Source organism: Vipera berus, assembly GCF_964194415.1.
Source record: "Vipera berus genome assembly, chromosome: 9".
Classification (NCBI taxonomy): domain Eukaryota; kingdom Metazoa; phylum Chordata; class Lepidosauria; order Squamata; family Viperidae; genus Vipera; species Vipera berus.
The window spans coordinates 76,530-99,600 of NC_138212.1; the positions used below are offsets into that span (position 1 = coordinate 76,530).

The following is a 23,071-nucleotide window of genomic DNA, read 5'->3' on the forward strand; positions in this document are numbered from 1 at the left end:
ATCTGTAGCTTGCTATTGCTTTCTCTGCTGACATGAATATCTAGTGTGGGAAGTCAGCCCCCTCCCACAGAGAAAGAAATATTTTTGGAAATATTTAAAAGGCAGAATATATTTCCCTAAAGGATTTTAAAATCAGAAACTAACCCTGCCCCCAAGTCTCTCTGTCCCAAACAGAAACCAAGTCTGCAGAATTGCAGATGTGATAATCTTGTCAGAAAGATTGGAGTCAGGAAATTGGGATTAGGAAGAAAGATCCCTAGAATCAACAATCCCTCACACCAAAAATCTAAGAGTCATCAACCACAGCCACAGGGAAGCAGGATTGACCTTTGGGACATAATAGGATTGACCCAACACCATCAGGATACCAGAAAGGCACACTCAGACTCAGGAACAACTCCAAACAAAAGGCTCAAGAAGGTATAAAAACCCACTCCCTACATGTGCTCTCTCTTTTCTTCCAGAGCCATCTTCCTATCTGGCTCTCCTCTTCAATAAACTGCAACCTTCTTTCTAAAGCAGTCGCCATGTTGTTTATTCCCAACTTGGACTGAACCATGATGAAGACTTTTCCTTTAACACTGGGAAGAGTAGTCTATTGTTTTCTATTCTCTTCTGAATGTAATTCCACAAAAGGAATCAAATTAGGGGAAAATAGGACCCTAACAGTGGTGCAGCACATGGATTGATTTTTAGTTTATATCTTCTGATATCAGTGGTGTAGGCTGCTCAGAAATGAAGTGCCATATAAGTTGCAATAAATGAAATGTTAGTATATCAGTAATATTTTCTAACTGTTATATTTATACACAGATAACACACATGCATAGGCAGGCAGGCATACTGAAGCAATACACGAAAGTTTAGGCACATTTCTGTCCACTTATTTATTTTTATCTCTGAGTAAGGGAGAAGTGGTGGTCCAAAGAGTCAGTGACAGTAACTGGTTCATGGGCAGTTGGTCCCAGCGGAGAGCAACACTAGTATGGCGGAATGGCCAGAGGGAGCGGCTGGGAATATGTTTCCAGCGAAATGGGAACAAGCGCAAAGCTAGAGGCACAGCGGCCTTGCTCAGGAAGGTCTTACAGGGTTGTGCAAGTGCTCTGAACTTCCATGGTGGTGCAAGAGCCCTGAGGGGGGGCCCTGGCCTGGGAAGAAGCTGTTGATATTTCCTCATTCAGGGCATTGCGCAACACAGCAGTCAGTGAGTGCCAGATTTTAGCCTTGAAGCCTTGGCCCGCAATGACGTAGATGATGGGGTTGATGCTGCTGTTGGTGCTTGCAAGAGCCACAGTCAGGGGATCCACCTGGCTCAGGAAATGGAAGAGGGGGCTCCGCTGATTCTGACTGGCCAGAATCAGGCCAATCACGTGATAAGGAGCCCAGCAGACAAAAAAGGCCACCACGATCACAAAGATCATTTTCAGGGTCCTCCTGGAGCGTGTGAAGTGACTTCTGCGTACACGCAGAGCCAGCAGCCCGTAGAAGAGGCTGAGGGCTACCGAAGGGACCAGGAAGCCAGCGAGGAAGCGCATGACCGCCACAGAGATCTCAGCAGTTTGGTGATTTACACCAATGAAGCCATAGTCGACCACACAGAGTATCAGGTTATGAAGCTCGTTTTGTGTTCTTCTGGTCAGGAAGGAGGGCAGAGTGAGGAGGGTGGCAAAGACCCAGGCCGTACCACACAGTCTCCAAGCTAAGCGGGTCGAACGGTGATTCTGGCACCAGATGGGCTTCACCACGAGGGCACAACGATCCATGCTGATTAGGGCCAGCAGCAGGATGCTGGCAAACATGTTCAGAATGATGATGGAGGGCAAAAGCTTGCAGGCAAAATCTCCCAGCTCCCAATGATTCTTGGAGCCAAGGGACACGGCCAGAACAGGCAGAGACAGGCAGCAGAGAAGGTCTGCTACCGAGAGGTTAAGGAACCAGACTGAGCTCACTGTGCGCTGCATCTGGAACGCCACCACCCAGATGACGGCCCCGTTGCCCAGCGTGCCCACTAGAAACACCAGGGCATAGAGGACAATGGCCACCAAGATGATGGGACTCAGGCTGCTCTGCTCTATGCTGGGAAGTTCCTCTGTGAAGTTTGAATAATCATAGTCAGGAATGTCAGGAAGACCTTCCAGAGGGTAATCCATCTCCAAGTGGTGGGCAGTTCTGTAAAGGGACAAGAAAGAGAGGAGGTGGGTGTTACACCCCTCCTCCCAAAAGATGGAGGCCAACTTCCATCTGTTTCAAGAAGAGGCAAATGTTTTTTAAAGCCAGTTTGGACCTCTTTCCATACTCGTGAGTTTTCAGTTGTTGGTAAACCATTCTAAAATATTCTAAAACTGTTACAGGAAGTTGGGAAAACCCAGAACAAATGGGGAAGATTAGAAATAAAGCTGATGGGGAAAGACATACTCAAAACATTTTATGGTTAAAAAAAAGTCAAGATCAGCTAAAATAAGGTACAATTAAAGTAAAAATATACAGTTTAAAAAGTGTAGACTAGTTTGAGAAGAAGCCAGTGACACAGCAAGAGAGACAGTGTGTGCCAGGGGTGTCAAACTGCCAGCCCGTGGACCGGCGGTGTCATGCCGAAACCACGCCCACCCCAGCTCCGGCAACGGGGGAAAAAGTCACGATATGTCGCGACACATCACATGACGTCATGAGTTTGACACCTCTAAGACAGCTGCGCTCCCACAAACAGCTGGGTTGTGAAGGATCCACTCCTTCTTGGCCTCATCAAGTGTCTTTGCAAGCCCAACTATTTCAAAAAAACTGCCACTATATGTTCCAGAAACAATATTCCACTCCTTCAAAAAGTGTTTGGGGTTCAGAAGATACGTATAGCAGTACAAATTCAGGACTATACAAGAATTTCATGCAAAATATAGTGCAGTTGCCCTCTTCCTTCCACTTTGGCTCTTAATTGCCTTTCAATCTGCATCCTTTTAGCTTTTGATTGACCAGAGAGCTACTGCCTAATTTGTATGTAGTTTTCACTCTGTGTTTTATTTGATTTTATTCTACATGTATTTATTTCAAATGTACATTTTAGTGCATTTTATTGTAAATAGCCCAGAGAGTTTCAGCTATTGGAGAGCTTTTAAATATTAATAAATATACAAAGTATGGCAAATTGCTCCACCCCCTTTACCAGGGCCCATCCAAATGCCACTCTTAACTGACAGCAGTTCTCCATCTCAAAGTAAGTCTGTCACCTCCACTTTGAGCCAACTTTGTGCTATGAATTTCTTGACTATTTTGTCTGGTGCTTTCTCATCGCTTATTTTTCATGCTTTCTTATTTTCTCCATAATTTAAAACTCACAAGCTCTTTTGTAACATTCAGTGGAATCCTAAGAAAAAGGATAACCTACTTTAAATTTAGAGGATATTCAACTGCAAATGACTTTGGGCAACATACTTGGGTAGGATCTAGTTTCCATCAGAAGTTCTGTGGTCATTGATAGGAACAACCAGAAAGCTAAAAATATGCTTCTTCAGATTTTTTTTTTCCATACACATTGCCTAATCAGTCCTCTGACAGCAAATGGTAAAGCAAATGGACGCTGTTCTTCGGTACTATCTTAGAAGTATAGATTTGAGGCCCACGAAGATGCCAGACAGACAAGAGTGAGGAGTGGGTCTCCTAAAGATACGTAGCTCCCATCACAGTTTTAAGAGAAGATCTTTGACCCAGTTTTTAAAAAACAAACATTATTTATTAAATCTTCTCGATTTCTGCGACCTATAGCCAAACCTGCCATTAGACTGAATGAGGTTGCTGGGGTCAGTAGGGGCAGTTCTCCTCACTGCCAGGCCCATTTTGCTCAGGATGGCCCAGGAAGGAGCCTTGCTGCGCAAGAATGGAGTGGGCACTCTGTTTGGTCACCTTGCATTTGGCTCCTTCTTCTCTTTGGCTGGGGGGGGGGGAGTCCCCTCCTGGAATGTCCCTCAACCACTTGGAAAGAAAAATAGGTGCAGACAAATCCCACTTGGCTCTTGTTAATCATTTGTATCCAAAGGACTGGAAAGGTCCCTTGTGACGCAAGAGTGCATGCGGATTACCAAACAAAGCAAATATACATTCTTAAAAGATGCACAGTTTAAAAGGAAAATTAATCCAATGTGCAAAGGCCTAAAAGAAGTAGTCTCCATCCTCCCTTGAACCCTCACCTCTACATGGTCCCAGGTGGGGGGAAAAAATTGCACTTACGGTGGAGGACAAGGCGTTGTTGTGATCCCTCTGCTCAAGATTGACTCAAGATGGCAATTTTGCAAGGAGGGGCTTGGACGCTCTAAAAGAGGAAGCTAGTCTATTATAAAAATTGTTCCCTAACTGGAGGCACTAAATTAAGTCAAATATTAATAGGATACCCTTGTGGTATTTATTAGGTACCTTCATCTCCCAAATGTTGACCCTAGAGATCTCCATTAGGTCAAAAATTCTACTTGGCCCTAAATAACTGGACACCTTCCTTGGCCCCTGCCACACTCAGACTTATGCACATGTCCTGCAGGCTACAGAATGAAGACACCCACCGACCTTTTGCTGAGGCCATCCTCCACTTCGCACCAGCTGCTCCAAGTCGGAGAAGGGCAGTCTAGAGTCATCGAGGGGTTTCCCGCCGACCTTTTGCTGAGGCCATCCTCCACTTCGCACCAGCTGCTCCAAGTCAGAGAAGGGCAGTCTAGACTCATCGAGGGCTTTTCCCTCTTGTCCCAACACAAAGGCATAGGAAAAGCCACCTTTGGGACCAGCCCTATGGCATCGTTAGGAGCCTTGGCAGTTTGGGGATTTATAAGCAGCCAGAATGGTGTGTGTATGGAACAAGCGTGGTACAGAATGATCACACCATGCCAAAGGGTGGCCAGGAACCAAGTTTCATATGGCCCAACTGGGATCCAAAGAAGAGAGGATCCTCTATTAATTTGAAACTCCTACCCTCATCCCAGTGGGACATTTTCTTGCAGCTACCATCCTGCTTAGTTGGTTTTCTGCCAGCTGCCTTTCTGATGACCACATCTGATCATTCAGGGTATTACAATGGGGGATGAATTCCCTGGACAAACTAATGCCAGAGATGTTCTGGGGATGCCAGCGCGCAATGCTGCACGTGTCTCTTCAGAAGGCATGGATCGTCAGTGGGGTGAAATGTTCACCGAGCTTTTTCCCCACCAACATTAACAGGTACAAAAGAGGAAGTGTGGAAGGCTGTCAGACCACAGGTACTAGGAAAGCCCAGCTACCTTTCAGTACTTTATGGATATGAGGCCACCTGTACAGAATTGCTGCACCCTTGGCTGTGGCACTAGGCAGCAGACTACCTGCTGATCATGTATAACTCAAGGTGAAAAGCCAGTATGGACTCCTGACATGAGGCCACTTACACTGCTGCAGGGCACCTCACCCTGCTGGAATATCTTTCTGAATCGTCTCTGCACTTATTCCCTCTCGGCACTCTGGCCAAAGCAGCCTGCGATGTCACGTGTACCCAGTTTTGGCCTTCTGCAGAGGGATGAGAGTCTGGCCGATCCGGTCCATCTCTGCTCAGATTTTCTTCAGGCCTGTTTGTTTATTTATGTCAGAAGCATCACAATTAAGATAAGGCTACCTGTACAACATAAAATTTAAAATGTAAAATACAAGATTAAAGTATGTACAAGTTAAACAGATCCTGTCCAGAAGCTAGCAACATTGTGTTCTGTCACACTGCCATGAGCTCAAGCGTGCACTGATGAGGACACACAGGACATACACAGTACAAATGTGTTGTCTGCATGTCACCACAATCCCCAAAGGGCAGAAAGTACCGGATAGCTCCCTTTCTTCAGAGTGCTTCTGGATCTTGTTGCAGCCATGCACAGCCTGTTCAACAATTTCCACACTTTCCCACAGACCCAGATGTCAGCTTCTCCACTGCTTCCATCCAGTGTTGGTTCTTTGTACCTTTCCATTGGTCCTCTCTGCTTATAAGCTCTTTGAAGTCTTCTGTTGACCTAAAGAAGCTTTTCCTAGATTTTAGTCTCTGCTGAATTATTTGCAGGCCATAGAGAGGGTGTTGTCTCTAGATATTGATTTGAGCCTTTCTCTCTTTGCTGCTACTTGCCTGCAAACAGCAGGCAGGGCAATGCCAGCTAAGTGGTAGATCTTATCTAGAGGGGCAGGTTTAAGGCATCTAGTAATACTATAATTCTGCTAGCGTCATTTAGAGCAAGGTCTACTTTCCCAGCAGGAGCTGATTTATCAGACTGAGCAGGCGAGAGCTATTGTCTTAAGGACCCCTGATTTGTCCCAAAGGTGCTTTTTCAGGAAGCAACTGTACTGTCTTGGTTTTTCTTTGAAGACGTTTTGCTTCTCATCCAAGAAGTTTCTTCAGCTCTGACCAGATAGTGGGGAATGGAAGGACCCCTGGTTTGACACCCGAGTTTATTTATTTATTTATTTATTTATTTATTTATTTATTTATTTATTTATTTATTTATTTATTTATTCGGTTTATATACCGCCCTACTCCCAAAGGACTCAGGGCGGTTTACAAGGCAAAATTTAAAAACAATACAATATAAAATTAAAATAAAGTTAAATTAAGTCTAGCTGCAAAAATTAAAATTACAATTTAAAAACATTAAACCCCTCAGTCCAGACCAGATAGCTCAAAGAGCCAGGTTTTTAGGTCCCGGCGAAATGAATGGTCAGGGGCAGTCCGGAGTTCTGTTGGCAGTTGATTCCATAGGGCAGGCGCGCCCACAGAGAACGCCCTCCCCCTGGGGATCGCCTGTCGGCAATCCTTGACCGGCAGTACCCTGAGGAGGCCCTCCCTGTGGGAGCGCACAGGACGATGGGAAATTGACGCTGGCAGCAGGTGCTCCCTTAGATAATCCGGGCCCATGCCATTTAGGGCTTTATAGGTCATCACCAGCACCTTGAATCTCACCCAGAGGGCAACTGGAAGTCAATGCAGCTCACGGAGAAGAGGTGTGACATGGGAGTATTGGGAGACTCCCATCACAACTCACGCGGCTACATTCTGCACCAGCTGAAGCCTCCGAGTGGTCCTCAGGGGCAGCCCCATGTAGAGAGCATTGCAGTAGTCTAGCCGGGAGGTCACGAGCGCATGGGTGACTGTGCGTAGGGCATCTCGGTCCAGATAGGGCCGTAACTGGCGCACCAGGCGAACCTGGGCAAAAGCCCCCCTGGCCACAGCTCCTATATGATCTTCCAAACTGAGCCGTGAATCCAGGAGGATGCCCAAGTTGCGGGCCCTATCAAGTTGGAGCTTGTTAATTTCCTGAGGATGTTATTTCATCCACTGACCTTCAATTTAGTGTTAGTATGCTGCTGCTTACATGTTAGGGTCCTATCTAGAGTGACCCCTAAATATTTAGGGTTGTAGCAATGCTCCAACATCCATTTCCATATAACACGCAGCTTCCCAGCAGCCTGCTTATTGCAAAGATGGAAGACGTATATCTGAGTTTTTGCTGGATTTGGTCTCAATTAGTTAGCACAACAGTATTGCTCCATCTCTGAAAGATCTTCAGTTAAAGGATGTTCAACCTCCTAAAATGTTTTCCCTGTAGTCATTGCTCTATCGTCAGCATACACATACTTGTCATTACCTACAGGAAGTGACTGATTATTGATGCAAATATTAAAAAGAGTGGCAGCCAATACACTACCCTGTGGTAAGCCGTTCCTGATTCCTCCATCTGCTTTCCCTTCCCTGGTACTCCACAAAAAATGTGGCTCTGAAGCAGATTCCTAATGATATTTGTAAGTTTAAAATCTTCAGTCACATCAACTTCCTGCTTCAGTATTCCAAGATTGATGGTATCCCGTGCATCCATGAGACCTGGGAATACAGTTCCTGTTATGTTGCCCTTTTGGAATCCATCTTCGACATACGGGGTTAAATTAAGGATCTGTGCAGGGTGACTTTCTGCAGGGCAAAATCTAACCTGCTGCTGTATGAGAGAGGGCTCTACAGCTACAGCGAGGAAATTTTATAGGTATGACACAAGAGAGAAATTGGGCAGTAGTTCTTAGGGTGATTGGGCTCTTTATCTGGTTTTAAAACTGCTGCAACTGTAGTCTTTCACCAGATGCCAAGAATATTACATTGTTCCAAGCATTTCTAGTAGCCAATCTCCCTTTTGGTCCAAATTGCTTTATTGTTCAATAAAGATGTCATCCAAGCCAGCAGCCTTCCATGGCCAAATTTTCTTTACAGCCTCTCTCTGTTCTTCCATAATAAATGGGGAGAAAAGTTACTCATTTCATCCCAGAGGTACTTTTCAAAAGATGACTGAATTTTCTTGGTTTTCAAAAAAGGACCAAGAAAGTTCAGTTGCCTTTTGAAAAGCACCTTTGGGACAACCATGACCTGGATAGTAGAGAACTTCCATAGACATTTAGTTGTTTCATCTTCTTTTCTCTTGATCTTAATCTTCTCTTTTGGTGGCCTTTGATCTGAGTTGCCATTCTTAAGAAGCTACCTGGTTGTTTGGTTGGCAGTCACCTTGGCATGATCTCTAGAGCAGGTTGGATCATTATGCGGGCAATCAACAACCTCCATATTTTGAGGCTGCTTATGCTCGTGTCCAATTCCTCCATTGTTTTAATCCAGCTTTCTTAGTTTTAGCTATAGAAGTAATAAATGGGAATGTGGTCATTCCCATGTGCGCCAGGTTCTCCCGCACCAACAGCTTAGGGGCTGCATGTAGGAGAACAAGCAGAGCAGGAGGTGGGTGGCACATCATCAGCTTAGCCCATTATAATTTTATTTATTTATATTTAAATTTATATACCGCCCTATTCCCGTAGGACTCAGGGCGGTTTACAGGGAAAATTAAAAGTTAAAATACATCATATACAATTAAAAACGATTAAAACTAAGATTAAATTAATCCCTGAACTTAACTAAAACCCCATTAATTAAAAATTAAAACCCCTCAGTCTGGGCCAGACAACTCAAAAAACCAAGTTTTCAAGTCCCTACGAAATGAGCGAAGGTCAGGGGCGGTCCTAAGCTCCATGGGATGCTGGTTCCAAAGGGCCGGCACGCCCACAGAGAATGCCCTTCCCCTGGGGATAACCCGCCGGCATTCTTTAACCGGCGGTACCCTAAGAAGGCCCACCCTGTGGGAGCGCACAGGACGATGGGAAGTTGATGCCGGCAGCAGGTGTTCCCTTAGATAATCCGGACCCAAGCCATTTAGAGGGTCCAAGGAGAGGCCCTTTTGAATTCCACTGACCGGTCTCTCAATTTGGTACTGAACTAGATTCTAGTGTTTAGGCTTCAGCCATGTAAATCTTCTAAATTGCAACTTAACATATGACCCTGATCCTTTGCACCTGACATCGCATCTGACATACAGCTCTGTCTGGTTCAACTTGGCACCTGACAGGCATTCTGCCATCAAAGGCTGGGAGCAGGGAGAAAGAATGGAAGGGCAATGAAGATGTGTATATGTGATGGGAAATTGGGAGTGGGGAATGACAGGTGATACAGACCAGAGCAGCCGGACCGTTTGTACTAGCCTCCCAAGGCCAGGCACCCTGAGAAATATTTGGACAAATATCTCAGCTTTCTCAAAACATTCTGGCGAGCTCCCGTTGGCTGGAAACGGACTGGCCATGGGGTGAGGCATGGGCTGTGGGCAATCCTTTTTTGTATCCCCAACACCCTATGCAAGGAAACGCCAACACCTGCCTGGAGTCTGGGTTGAGGAACCCCCAGAATCTGATTGGGCAGCACCTTACAGAGGTGCCCAGGTTGCTTGCTGATGTGGGCCAAAGTGACATGTGGATACATAGCTTTCAGGTGTTACACCGGAGATACCTGATCCAGAGTCAGTGGATGACCTCATCTGACATTTTCATATTATGAACATAGAGGATCCAGTCTTGAGACACACACACACACACATACAAACCAACAAACCTGGGGCTTCAGGCTGAAAGTCTCCCTACCTGCCATTAACAAATGAATTGGCCAAGGAGAAAGAAGAGAAAATTGCGACACCAGGGCTGCTATTCCGACCATGATTCATGGCATCAAGAGAGACTGTGGGGAACCCAGATAGGCAAGCTTTAGGCACCGCCATGTACTTCCAAATGCCTGTGGCAGGGCCAAAATAACCTGGGAGAGCAAATTCCTCTGCAGTTGAGGCTATCTAGAAGCTTCTCCTTGGCTCCCTACTACTGGTCAGCACAGTAGCAGAGCCTTGGCAAAGGGTAGCTAGTTTCTCCAGCACAGGCCAGAATTCCTCTCTTCCAAGAAATTATTCAAGCTTTTATATCTTCCATTCCACCAAGAATCCTCTGCGCCACAGCCACTCCGCTCCCTAGACATGTCCACAAGGTCTCCCCACTTGCTGTTCTGAGAGGACCATGGAGCAGGCAGGAAGGCAAGACACACGCAAGCTTTATTATCAAGACATTATTTACTTCGTATATGATAATGGAGAAGCCAAACTCTCAACCCCGTGACAGGGCCTCACACTCTCCCAGGGACCAGGTCACTCCTCCTAGACACAGAACTGGGCTGGAGAGAAGAAACCACCTTTCCCATCCAAGGAAGATTGCAGAAGTTTTGGGAGCAGAGCTGCAGGCCCCACTTGTCCATGATTTGCATGTTAAGAGCACTAAAGGGTGATTGGGGAGGGGGAAGAACAGCCGACTGGCTTCGTCCAAACTCTAGAGACTATTCAAGAGTGGCAGAAACATGCAGAGCGCATGTGCGTGTCACAACTGTACCCAGCAGCTCTGAGGAAGATGATGGTCTGGCTCAAGTTCAAGGTGGGCTGCATTCCAAGCAGCCCTGGAAAAGAACCATCAGGGTGCAGCCTCTGGTGCCTCACTCTCCAAGTGCTCCTGGTGGGCAGGAGAGAAAAAGTCACCAAGCACGAAACAGCAACGGGAGGGAGGGAGGCTGGCCACAGGCGAAGACCTGCCAAAAGGGGGTCTTGAGATTCTCTGAGACCAAGCCAGGATGGGGGCCATAAGCCAGCTGTGTTCATGCAACCCTCTTCAGCTGATGACTAAATTAACTAGCCTTTGATACTTGCGCACTACACAGAGCCAAAAACTAACCAGGCTAACTGTATTGGCACAACATGCCAAGCCACAAAACTTAAAATTAAGCAAGTTAAGCATATTCTATCTACAAATAGGCTGTTAAGTTTCAAGCCAAGTTTGTTAAGCCGGTTCTTTGAACCCAGCCTTATATAGCAGTCTAACACTTTTGGAGTTTCTGAACCAAAATTGTTCATTTACTCATTTTTTTCTTCTTCCTTCTTACCTAATTCTTAGATGGGTAAGAATTGCCCTCTTGTGAACTATTTATTATTCTGGTGGCCTTTCAGGTTGAATAGTAGTAAAAATACTCCAAAATAACAATAAAATGCTGCATGTATATTTTAAAACTTAAGCTAACATCCCAACTATAACTCTTATTTTGATTTCTGGACATCAGCACAACAATAATTTTAAACATCACAGTCACATTAATGTAATGCCTGATGGCTTTGCTATTAAGCAACTTATCCATTGACAGTGACAATAGTGCTTTAATTGGAATGTTAACCTAACAGAGCACACAGTCCCTGTGTGAAGCAAAGATTATTTAGAGGGGGGGGTGCCTACCCCCCCCCCCATTCCATTCATCTCGGCTCCTTTTTTCCCAGCACCAAGGTCCACCTGCCATTTGCTTAGGAAAGGACAAACAAGCTTTCCTGCCAGACCAGTGCCATGCTTGGCTGACAGCAGCTGTTTTGCAGCTGCTCATGAGAACCGATTCCCTCAACCTGCAGCCACCAAAGCACTTTTTGCCTTCTGCACCCTTTGGTAGAGTTTGTTGGAGGCCACTCGTAATGCTGCCAAGGGCTACCTCCCTTCAGAGTCTGCAGAGGGCTAAACAAGGCTCGACACCCCACCCACTCCTGGTGAGGCAAAGCGGATTCTCTCCCCAAATAACCAAGTGACCACAGATGCATGCAGCAAAAAAAGAGGAGCCCTAGAGAGAAAAGCACTTCTCCAAGGCTTATAGGACACAGGATCCTCTTGGCCGTGGCCTTAAGGCAGCCCTGCTACAGCTCAAACTGCTTCCCAAACTGGAGGTGGGTTCAAGGCCTTTACATAGAGGATCTTCAAGCTACAGTGGACTCAGCAGGGAAGCAATTGTAGCAGGCATCACATGCTTGGCCATATTTAAAATAATTCCACCAAAACAATGGCCTGGACCAAAAGCAGCAGGCAGCGAACCACAGGGGGGGGGGAAGGGGAGGGGGGGCAGAGTAGAGCTCCTTCCCTGAGTAGGGCAAGTAACACAGGAATGTTGGAAGACTAAAAGTTTGTGATCTCCAGCTCCAGTGAGCTGCGGAGGGGGGGGGGGAGGAGGCAGGCCAGAACCGGTCCCTAAATGATCATGTGATGCCAGGGAGTCTACTCACCCCCATCTTCCACCTTGCTTGGCTAGCCACCTCCTTGGGCTCGGGCACTTCTGCATCCATTTTTATCTCTGCCTCTGACGCTCTAGGTGCAGCAGAGGCTGCCCCTCCTGCTGGGGGGTCCACGGGAAGAGATCCCTGCACTACCAGTGGTACTGGGGGACCCTCTCCTGCAGGAAGGGAAGAACAGCACTGAGCAGCATCCCATAGTAAAATACACCCTCCTCCTGCCCCACGTCTCCAGGGTTGCCTCAGGAGCCCTCCACCTGCCTGCCTGCGTCCTTTACCAGCAGTCCCAGCAGGCAGTTCCTTCCTGGGTGCAGCCAACGGGCTTTGGCTGCTGTGGCTGGCTCGTGGGGAACACATCTCCATCTCTTCCCCCCAGTCAGGCACAGGCTCATATCCCTCTGCTGGCTCCAAGGGGGTCAGGGGTGCCCCCTCCGTGGCTGCAGCCTCTTCAGGTGAAGCAGACCGAATGATGGGTTGCTGTCTGGGCTGCCTCCGGGGCAGGGGGGAGCAGGAGGGATGAGGCCCAACTTCCTCCGAGGAAGAATCCTGGCTGCTGTTGGCTTCAGCTTCTTCTTCTTCCTCCTCCTCCTCCTCCCCACTGACATCCTCCCATTCATCCTCTTCCTCATCCTCTTCTGTCGCTGCAGCTATTTGTGGCTCTGTCTGGGGGATCCCAGGGCAGGAGAGAAAAGGATCACAGGAGAGATCTAAGAACTACTGTGGACTCAATTGTGGACCACGGCTTGGGAGAAGGCTTCTTCAACCCCAGGGGCATAGCTCCCCAGAGGCCCACCTGGGTCTCCCAGATTGGTTTGGGGAGCAGTAAGAAACACTCCACATGCAGCCCTCCCCACCTGTAGCACAGGTGCAGCCTCCGCCTTATCCTCCCCTGCAGATGCAGGCAACGTCCCGTCTGCTTCCTCCTTTTCCCACCGGTTGTCGTGCATGCTGCAGAGACAGGCCAAAGGTGAGCCGAGAGTCTCGCACCAGGGCAGGACAAGCAGAGAGACCCTCTGCTGTAGCTGCCACCCTTCCAGCCTGTGTTCACCTGTAGGACTTGGGAGGACTCCCTCGGGGGTGCCCACGGCCTCGAATCTTCCGGTGCCGGTCCCCAGGCTGCCCAACCATGAATTCCCCAAAAGTGGGTAGCTTGGGAGGGTGCTTGGAGTGCTCTACAACAGTAAGGAGATCAAAGGAAGGCAGAGGCTCTCCAGTGGGGCCCAAAGAGGCGATGCTTGTCAAATACCCACTGTCCCTACTCTGGCAAAGAGGAAGCCCCCCCCCCAGCACATGTTCCCTTCTTACCCTGCTTGTCAGTCAATGAGCCTCGAGGCCCCTTGCCTTCTTTCAGCCTGTGGAGACAAGAAGCCAGAGGTACCTCTGCAGCTCAGTTGCTCCAGGGACCCCCTCCTGATCCCCTGCCCAAAGAAAGGTCAGCAGCCGGCCCATGCGATCAGGGGCACCTACGCGGGATCTGTCTTCTCAGCATCCCATTCTCGGCGCCACTCCCCAGTGGGCTGGCGGTGCCGGGCCAAGCGATCTCGGTCAATCTGCTCCCGTTCCTGCTTCCAGCGAGTATACTCGGCCCGTTCGCGGCCAGTCATGGAAAGCGTCATATCCAAGGTCATCTTTGGGCCCCTGAACCGACCACTGCCCCGGTCCTGCCAGAGAAAATCCCATGGGGAAAGCCAGCTGGGGGGGGCGAGCTGTCACACCAGCCCAGAAAGTATTAGCGACCGAAAGGACTCTCCCACACATATACATCCGTACTCAAACGCACCAGAAAGGGCGGCTCTTTGCCTGACTCTAGGCCCGTCTTGACCTTATCAAAGTCGGCGCCACCCCAGTTCCGGACGTGGCGGCGGCTGCCCTCCCGCCGGCCGGCCTCGGAGAAAGCGCCACTGCGGCGCGGGTCGTCCAGGAAGTTGCGGACCGGGTTCTTCTCTTGCAGCCCGTCCTGCCCAGGGGAGAGCAGCAGGGCTTGAGTCGAGCCCTGGGCCGCCTGCCCCCCTAGCCCCTCCCCGGAGCACCACTCACCCGCTGCCCGCGCTCGTACTGGGCTATTTTCTCCATCTCCTCGTTCATCTGCTCGATGTTCCGCCGCCGCCGCTCTTCCCACTCCTGCGGGATGAGAGAGCCCTGCAAGCGCTCCGCCGCCGGAGCCCCCCGCCTGCCCCCCCCGCGGCCCCGCCGCCTTACCTGGGAGCGCCGGTCGCCTCCGGCCATGTCCTCTCGGCCCCGCGGCCGCCGGCCTCGCCCCCGCGGCCCGCCGACCTCGCCATCCGTGCCCGGCCCTACCCAGCCGGCCTCAGCGCGAGGGGGGCGGCCTCCGGCCTGCGGCTCCCCCCGGGGCCCCCCGGCGGCGACGGCCTTCCTCCCGAGCGCCCGCCGGTCCTGGCGAGAGAAGCGAGGCGCGTGAGGCTCGCTCGGCGGCGGCGGCGGCTCCCCGCCCAGCCGCCCCGGCCTTCCGCTCGCCGGGCCTCACCTCGGGCGCCGGCTGGACTCGCCCCGCGAGCCTGGCGGCCTCCGGCTCCGCTCGCCGCCTCTCGGGCTGCCTGGCCGCCTCCGCCGTGCGGGCCTTCCGCGCTCCGGTCACCGCGACGCCCTCCTGCTCGGCCTTGCGCCGGTCCTCCTCGATCTCCTGCGCGGGCGAAGGGAGAGGCGCTGAGCCGAGCCCCCCGCCGGACCCCTCCCCGCCGACCCCTCCCCGCCAGGAGCCCACCTGGTAGCGCCGGATGAGCGCCTGGTTCTTGCGCCGCAGCGCCTGGATGCGCTTGTCCAGCTCGGCGTCCTTCTCCTCCCGCGACGGCAGCTCCAGCTCGGCGGACTGCGCGGAAGGAGAGCAGCGGGAGAACGGCCGCCTCTCCCCCCACCCCGTCCGCTCCCCCCTCCCGGGCGCCCCTCGCCAGCCTACCATCCTCCTCGCCGGACCCGGAGCTCCCGGGCGCCCAGCACGCGCCCCCTGCCTCACCGCCGAGGACCGGCTTCCGCTTCCTCCGGAGAAGGCTGCTCTTGCAGCGTGCCGCGCCGCCCCTCGGCCGGAGGTTGTGGCGTCTCGGTAGGGAAACGGGCGCTCGCGGGCAGACGGCCGGGTGAAGCGGCGCCTCGTCCTTCCGGGGAAGGGCTTGCCCCGGAGCTTCCCGTCCCGCTGGAGCTGCCGGCCGAAAGCGCCCTCACCTGCCAGCCGCGGTCGAGGAGCTTCTCTCCGCCCAGAGCAGCGGGCGGGCGGACCGCTGTCCCCTCGCCCTAAGCTGAAGGGACCCAGGGAGGGGGAGCGAGAGCAGACGGTGGTCCCGGTGCAAGCCCGACCCCCCTCCTGGAGCGGACCGAGAAGCTGGCCTTCTCTCCGTGGCAGCGGGGGGGGGGGCGTGGGCGGCACCGGTCCTGCAGCCAAGCCCGATCTAAGGCGTCCCAGACCAGACAGCGCTGGGGGAGACAGTAATCGTAACTTACGAGATCGATGTGCAGCCCGCGGCTTGCAACAGTCAATGAAAGACGTTACAATACAAGCAGTCGAAGATGGCAGGTGGGACAGATCAGATGGATGAGAAGAACAATGTCTTTTTCAGCCGATGGAACCATCTGCAGCAGCAGGAAAGGGACGGGGGGTGGGGTACGCAGGGTGGGTGCTCATTTGGCCCCTGCTGCAGGGTGCAGAGCTAGCTCTCCCTTTGGGTGTGATGGGAGAGGGTGGTCTTCAAGAGATTCTGAATTCTCTAGACAGGAGACTGACACATTTTGCAATCAACTGCCATTATTATTAAATTTATTTGCCCCCATCTTACAGTTCGAAGCAGAACTCCCTCATCTGTACCTACACACTAGAGCTCTCCAACATAAAACTTTAGTTTTATTAATGCTGACCATCACCCTGTTAGGTTTAGCCAGTGTTCAAGCCTGTTGAGGTTAGAACATAAGCCATGCCCCTAGATCACACCCTTGGCGGTCTGATCAAGCAGTCTTATTTGCACAGTGGCTAGCAAGCTGCACAACAAAGCCCTACAGAGGCCCTCAGAAGCGGGCCCTCTGCCATCAAGGTGAACAGCCAGTGCTCGCCGTACAGAATTCCAAAGTTTAATTATACCTTGTATTTTAAAAATCATTTTTTCTCTCTCCTGATTCTTCCAGGATTCAAATTCCTTTGGTAACCTCTAAGTCTAGTATTTTGGGATGGTGAAAATAGCTTATCTTTGTTTACCTTATGTACATTATGCATACTTTTGCACCTCTTCATCATGCCCGCCCATTCATCTCCTTGCTAGGCTAAAATTCCCCAAATGTTACAACCTTTCCTCTTGGGGAGGTCACTCCAGCACCTAGACTGTCCTCTGAAATGTGTCATACTCCACTGTTTCCTTTTGGAGGTGCAGCAGCCAGAACAGCAGGTAATATTCCAGATGCCATTCCACCATTGATTCATATAAAGGTTTTAGGATATCGACATCTCTATTTTCAAAATCTTATATACAGGGCATTGACCATGTTATTGAAAATAGAGATGTCGATATCCTAAAACCTTTATATGAATCATATAAAGGTTTTAGGATATCGACATCTCTATTTTCAATAACATGGTCAATGCCCTGTATATAAGATTTTGGTAAATCTCCCTAGTTACATGTCACCCTCACTCAAATAGAGTCCTAGTGATCCCATCATACTCCCAAGACAATGCAGGACCATTGACAAGCACACGTTGCACAATCTCTAACCTGCACCTCTTCAGGCAAACACTGAGAAACCTGTAGTCTCCCATTTCCACTGTGGGTTCGGTGGTTAGTTTAGAACAGCCTGCCACTGTTGCTTCTGGCTCCTTCTAATCACCATTTCACATGTGCTAATGGAAGACATTACTTGTAGCTCAGGGTTGAATTGTGGGGTCCTGGGTGCTCTCTGAGCTTACTAATTAGGTAATATGGATATTCTTTAGTTGCATAATGAAATGTCAGCCAAGCTCAGAGAGCACTTCAGCTGTCGGAGATTGTTGCAGCTGTGCCCCAGCCTGATAACATACAGCCCTCCTCTTCCTGGCTGGGTCAGGGTCCTCAGACCTTTCCCAGCCCGCCCGCCCACCTTCTGGGCCAGTTGCTGCTCCTCGGAGGAGTAGCCGCGGATGCTGTTTCCATGGCAGTTGCTTTTCCTGCTGGGATGGTCAGCCCGGATTGGCTGTGGTGGTGGAGTGGAAGAGGGTTGGAGGGGTGGGAACCAAACGCCGCCGCGCTTCTGCTGTTGCTGCACCGGCGGCGAAGGCAAAAGAGGGGCGGGAGGCGCGGCTCCCCCTTGAAATGGGCTGGGCTGGCGAACTGCCAAATGAATATCGGGCCCTAGAGACGCTCCTGGGTCGCTGAGCGGGTGCAGCGCACGGGCAGGGGGGACTCCGCAGCCCAAGAGTTCTCCGGAACACCATCTGGCCCTCGGTGTTCTCGCTTTAGCCGGTCGGCCGGGCAGACATCAGAACCGGGGAGAGCAGCTCCGGGGCCCGCGGCCATAATAGCCGCGTAGTTGGAGGGCCCGCCACGCGCCGGGCCCCACCTACTCCCCAAGTCCACGCATCGAAGCGAGTAGGCCGAATGGTCTCCGGCCCGCGAACGTGAGGCGCTTAGGCCGGCCGGTGCCTGCGCGCCTCGGGCAGCGCAACCGGAGTCAGCCAGTCCCGCCCTAGCTTCCTCGGCAGGGGAAGCGGACTGGGGCGCGGCCGCACCCGCCGGCCGCGTGTTGCCGGGCTTCTGGGCGGCCGGCAGGGGTTTTCCTGTGGAAACAGGCACTTGCCGCGCGCTGAATGGTTGCGCGCCGCCCGCGACGGCCAATGGAAGCGCCCGGCGCCGCGGAGACAAAACACCCACGGGAGCGCGTGGCCCAGGGCAGGGCATCCCTCTCGCGGCGGCCGGCTCCGGACTTGCTCGAGCGCCTCTTCCGCACTTGCTCGAGCGCGGACGCATCGCGACACTCCCCTGACATCCCCGGATACCCTCCCGCACCGGACCCGGGTTAGATCGTGGCAGGTTTCTAGCGTTGCTCCAACTGCCAGGTGTCCGCCTTCAAAGCCCCGGGACATTTCCAGCCTCGCCGCCGCGCTCGGCGAGTCAGAAACGATCTACCCCGCATCCTATGCCCGGACAGAGCCCAAAGGGCCTTAGGCGGAGAGCGCGGCCAACAGTGTTCGCGCGGATCGCTTCCGCCCTGCCAGCTGGAGGCGGACTAGAAGGCATGGCGGGTGTCCGGGTAGCCTCGCCACTGCCTCCCCGGGACCATTCCCCAGTCCCCGGGGATGACCTCATCGCGAGGCGGCGTACGCAGGGAGAGAGGCTGTCACTGGGCAAATTCACTTGCGCCGCAGCCGCCGAAGCGAGGCGTTCCTCCTGCCCAGCCCGGCGCATGTGCCAGCCGAGCCCTTCCCCCCCACACGCCTGGCCAAGAAGCAATAAACAGTGATGTCAGCGCGGGGAGAGGGAGGGAGAGCGCAACAGAGACAGCTGCAAAAGCGCTCCGACCGCCCCTCCGCCTCGCGTCGTCATTGGCTGCTGCCCGGCTCCCGTCCCGGCGACGCGACGCTCGTTGGCTCGGCGGCGGTGGGGCTCAGCCAGCCAGACGGCGGGATCCCTCCACCGGAGGTCACGCGAGCAGCAGCTCAGAGGGGGAGAAGCAACCGAGCAACTGCAGCCCCGCCCGCTTGTTCCTGGATACCGCGCGCCTCTTCCCTGCGCTCCCCTGGGCGCTCGCGCGGCCGCTCGGAATAAACAAACTCCTCGGCCGCGACGAGCCGTAGGCAGGCCAGGCCCAGAGCTGTGCTCCGCGCCCAACGCCTCTTAAGGGTCAGCCCGGGCCAGGGGCTTAGGGAAGCGACCCGACGGGTCTGGTCAGGCAGCCGACAGGCGGAAGCACTGCCCTCTCACCCCCTTCCCAGCAGACTTTGCCCGGTGTTGGCGGAAGGAGCGAGCGGGATCCAGTCCTTGCCTGGAGAACAGCCTCCTCCGCCTCCTCCTCCGGCCCAGCTGTGAGCTTGGCCCAGTGACCAGAGCCGCCCCCGAGCCTACCTAGGGCAAAGAGGCTCTGGATTCATGGCAACCCCACAAAGACCCACTAAACCCCAGCGCCTTTCCCAAGGACCGCCCGGCCGCTAGAACAACCTCTGCTCCACCCCAACGGACGAGGTAGCGGCGGAGGCCTAGTAGCCCCTCTGCCCACCTTCACCGGGAAACCGCAGGCGTCGGCCCCGGGCTTGAAGACCGGCCTGGCCCCCTCGCTTACGGACGGCCTTCCGACCCTTCCCGTCTGAGGGTTCTGCAGAACCCTCCGCTCGGCTCGTGGTCCGGCTGTCCCGGGCAGGAAAACCGGGCTCAGCTCCAAAAAGGTCAGCTGCCTTTGTCTGCCCTTTCGCGTAAGAAACAGGGCTGGAGGGGCCAACTGGCGCTAGACAGAAGAGTTCCTCCCCAAGAACGGGGGGCACGACCTCAGGGTCGATGCGGAGCCGCTGACAAAGAGCGCCCTCGCCAGCCGGGTCACCGGCTCCCGGTCTCGCTGCGCTCCTGCTTTCAGGTCCGCAGCAGCGGGGCTGGCGAGAATAGCGGGCTCGGGTGCCTGTCCTCCCGGTCGGAGACGAGCGCCTAGCCGGAGAGGCTGTCGGGCAGGGGCGTCTCGCCCCTCCCGCGGGGGGGATCCCCGGCTCCTGCACAAGCCCGAACTTGCCTGGGGGCGGGGCCGGTGACGTCACGACGGGCGGGGTCTGCGGGCTGGCAGCTCTGCTCCGCGCGGCTGCCTGGCTCGCAGGGAGAATCGTCCCGCCGCTGCCGCGTCCGCTTGCCCTGCCTCGCTCGCGCCGCCGCTCGCGCCGCCCGTGCCAGTCGGAGCCCCGCGCTGCCCCGCGACCCCCGAGCCGCCCCGGAGGGTTCATGCAGCTGCAGTAAGTGCGGGAGGACGCCGTGGCGGGTCAGCGGGACTCGGTCAGGCCGGGGAGAAGGGCGGGGGACACGTGGTCGCAGCCCAGCGTCGACGGGGTTGGGATCAGGGCGTTGGCTGGTGTTGGGGCGGGGAGAGACCCCGTGCCCAGGGCAACCCCGCAGCCGAGACGAGCCAGGTGCCGAACCGCCGCTTGGTTTGTTTACAAACACGGGGCTTGGCGCGGCCGCTCTGCTCCGCCCCTTGGCTGGGTCGCCGAGCCTCTGCCGCGTTCCCCGCGGACAGGCGATTCGTCGCTCGATGCCTTGACCGCTGTATGCCCGGCAGATCCCCCCGAGCGCCATGGCTAGACCATTGCAGGACCGGAGCCTCGCGGAGCCGACAGCAACTGTGTCCAGGAGCTCCACCTTCCCTGTGGGGGGGACGCTGGCCCTGCCGCCCTCCGTCTGCCGCCCGCCGCTCGCCTTGCCACCCGGGCTGAACTGCCTCTACCGTTGCGGGCGGGCGCTGGAGCCTCCCGGGAGCGTCCGTGGTGAGTGGCTTGCTTCGCGCAGCGGCCAGGGCAGCCAAAGGTTCAAGCCTCGATGAGTTCGCTCCGAGCTTTGCCTGGAGCTCGGCCCGACTGCTCTCTTTCTGCATTGCCTCCACGGCTGCCCGGATAAGCCGTGGCTGGAGTTGGTGCCGCGCCTCTAGTGGAGTTTTTTCCCCCCTGGGAAACCTAGGCTCGGCCCCATCTTGGAGCCCTGTCCGGGTTTTCCCAGCCCTCCAGGAAACCCGCACCAACATCAGGCCAGTCCTCTGGAGCCTGGGAAGAGGTTGGAGAGGGCGGGAGCAGAGGCCCAGGAGGCGGTGCCCGGAGCCTCCACTAGGGTCCTGCCAGGCTTTTTACCCAGCTCCTTGCTGACACCAGGGAAGGCAACGCCCCTGCTGGCATGGGGATCCCTCCTGCCTGCCCTTAGGATCTCAACCCCCCAGAATGCAGAGATGAAAGCTGTGTCCTGAAATGCTACTGCTAAGCTGCAGCAGCTGGCAGTTACCAAGGAGATAGGAAACCACACTGGAGCTGCCCCCCCCACCTCCTGGTGCTAAGCCCTGTCCCAACCTGCCTGACCTCCCTTTCCTTCTCCTCCGCAGTGAGCATGCAGCCAACAGCACCTGGGACCCCAGAGGAAGCCCCCACAGAGCCAGAACAAAGTGCAAGGGGCCCAAATGGGCACCTCCCGAGAACCCCGCTCAACCTGGAGCAGGCCATCGGGGCTCAGCTTCGCCACATGGGAGACCGTTTCCATCAAGACCACGAGCAAAGGGTAAGCTTTGGGGGCAGAAGAAAGGGTGCTGGCTCCAACTCTTTCTCCCTTGGGGAAACCAGTTTCCAGGCTTGGAGCTGCTGCATCCTGGATCAGAAAGAGGCCAACTGGGGCACCCACCCCCTTCGGCCTCTTCACTCATGGACAGGGCCCGGACCAGCAGCAATTCAGGAGTGTATTAATACTGGTGCATTTGAGGTAGCAAAGCGGTGTTTGTCCTTTCCAGCACCTGGACAGGGAGCTGGGGGTGGCCAACCATGTCCCTGCTCAACAGTTTTTCCTTGCGTCTCCTTCTGGCCCATTTAGGAACGCAGGCCTCGAGGTGCCCTCTGGGCCCACTTGTACCATTTCGTCTTCCATCTACTGGGTATCTTGGACAACGTACCTGCCAGAGGGTGACAGACAAGCCTTGGAGCGAAGAGCCATCCACTGAGCTGCTTTGGGACTTCTCTTCCTGCTGGCCAGGGGAACCGCAGCCTCAGTTGAAGAACAGATGCCCGCAAGCAGCCGGCCTTGAGCCCATTGCAGTGGGCAAACAATGCCCTGCACCGAGTTGCGGAGCACCATGGCACCCTTTTGCACCCAGCCCAGCAGTGCCTTATGGGGAGCTGCACAGATGGGTAGGGGTGAGACAAGTTAGCACTATGTGAATATTTTTCACTGAGCCTGTACATGCGGGTTGGGGGAGGAGAATTGCACTTGCCACCTCGACTCTAGAGGGACAGCCTACAATGTCCACTGTAAAAAGGGACCGGACGTGTATGCAGATATGTGGTGGGGGTGGGGTGAGAGGAGGAAAACCTGCACATTGGTGCAGCTGCTGCTGTGTGTACATAGACAGTCTTCATGCTTGTACATAGAATACAATTGGGTGCTGCCTGTACCTACCTGAGGGTTTGGTTGTCTGTATCTTGTGAAGAGGTAGAAATTTTTTTGTATATTTCCTTTTCAATAAAACCGGATGAAAGCAGAAATGGCACCAGCCTCTTTTATCCTACGGAGCAACGTAGCCCGAGGAGGTGCCAAAGGGCATGGGACCCCTCCGGCATCCTCCCCAAAGAGGCTTGTGGGAGAAGGACTGCAAGAGGCCACTGTCCTCACCAAGACAGACTCTGGCCCCTCCAAGAGCGGGAGACGGGAATTGGGCACGGCTCAGCCCCTCTCAGTGGCCCAGCAAAGACAGACCCCTTCCAGGAAGCTGCCCTTCTCTTTTAACATGGAACCTGAGCTCCCCCGTCCAAACCCCAAAGTTAGCTCTTTCCTTCCCAAGGAGGCCTTGGACACGGCACTGCACCTGAGAGCTAAAGGCTGGCTAGTGACAGGCCAGCAGCTGCCCTGGAGACTGTCCTGCCCCACTCTCTTGCAAGTCAGGCTCAGCCTGGGGGCTCCACTCAGAGGTATCAA

The 23,071-nt window shown here is 53.7% G+C and overlaps 3 protein-coding genes across 9 annotated transcripts; 1 reads left to right on the forward strand and 2 right to left on the reverse strand.

The window, feature by feature from the left end:
- Positions 1-872: 872 nt before the first annotated feature.
- On the reverse strand, positions 873-5,528 carry C5AR1 (complement C5a receptor 1; the record flags this gene model as incomplete). Of its 6 annotated transcripts, XM_081334765.1 has the most annotated exons (4): positions 873-2,169; positions 4,219-4,300; positions 4,549-4,668; positions 5,394-5,484. In XM_081334765.1, 3 exons carry the CDS (start codon positions 4,562-4,564, stop codon positions 1,083-1,085), a joined length of 1,185 nt encoding a protein of 394 aa, XP_081190891.1. In that variant the 3' UTR covers positions 873-1,082. The 6 variants fall into 6 exon arrangements, with proteins under 6 accessions (XP_081190891.1, XP_081190894.1, XP_081190892.1 ...); XM_081334768.1 differs by lacking the exon at positions 4,549-4,668 and having other exon boundaries at positions 5,394-5,512; XM_081334766.1 differs by lacking the exon at positions 4,219-4,300 and having other exon boundaries at positions 5,394-5,478.
- Positions 5,529-10,415: 4,887 nt separating this feature from the next.
- On the reverse strand, positions 10,416-15,644 carry CCDC9 (coiled-coil domain containing 9). Of its 2 annotated transcripts, XM_081334955.1 has the most exons (13): positions 15,379-15,631; positions 15,187-15,291; positions 14,950-15,105; positions 14,664-14,858; positions 14,502-14,585; positions 14,245-14,421; positions 13,932-14,125; positions 13,770-13,816; positions 13,513-13,636; positions 13,319-13,412; positions 12,743-13,127; positions 12,459-12,625; positions 10,416-10,881 (listed from the first exon to the last, which is right to left on the reverse strand). In XM_081334955.1, the coding sequence occupies exons 1-13, from the start codon at positions 15,379-15,381 to the stop codon at positions 10,843-10,845; spliced, it is 1,770 nt and encodes a 589-aa protein (XP_081191081.1). In that variant the 5' UTR covers positions 15,382-15,631; the 3' UTR covers positions 10,416-10,842. The 2 variants fall into 2 exon arrangements, with proteins under 2 accessions (XP_081191081.1, XP_081191082.1); XM_081334956.1 differs by lacking the exon at positions 14,245-14,421 and having other exon boundaries at positions 15,379-15,644.
- A 4,546-nt stretch (positions 15,645-20,190) lies between these two features.
- Positions 20,191-22,635, forward strand: LOC308671969 (uncharacterized protein). Its single transcript, XM_081334506.1, has 4 exons — positions 20,191-20,364; positions 20,688-20,892; positions 21,495-21,667; positions 21,974-22,635. The coding sequence occupies exons 2-4, from the start codon at positions 20,703-20,705 to the stop codon at positions 22,064-22,066; spliced, it is 456 nt and encodes a 151-aa protein (XP_081190632.1). The 5' UTR covers positions 20,191-20,364; positions 20,688-20,702; the 3' UTR covers positions 22,067-22,635.
- Positions 22,636-23,071: the final 436 nt, after the last annotated feature.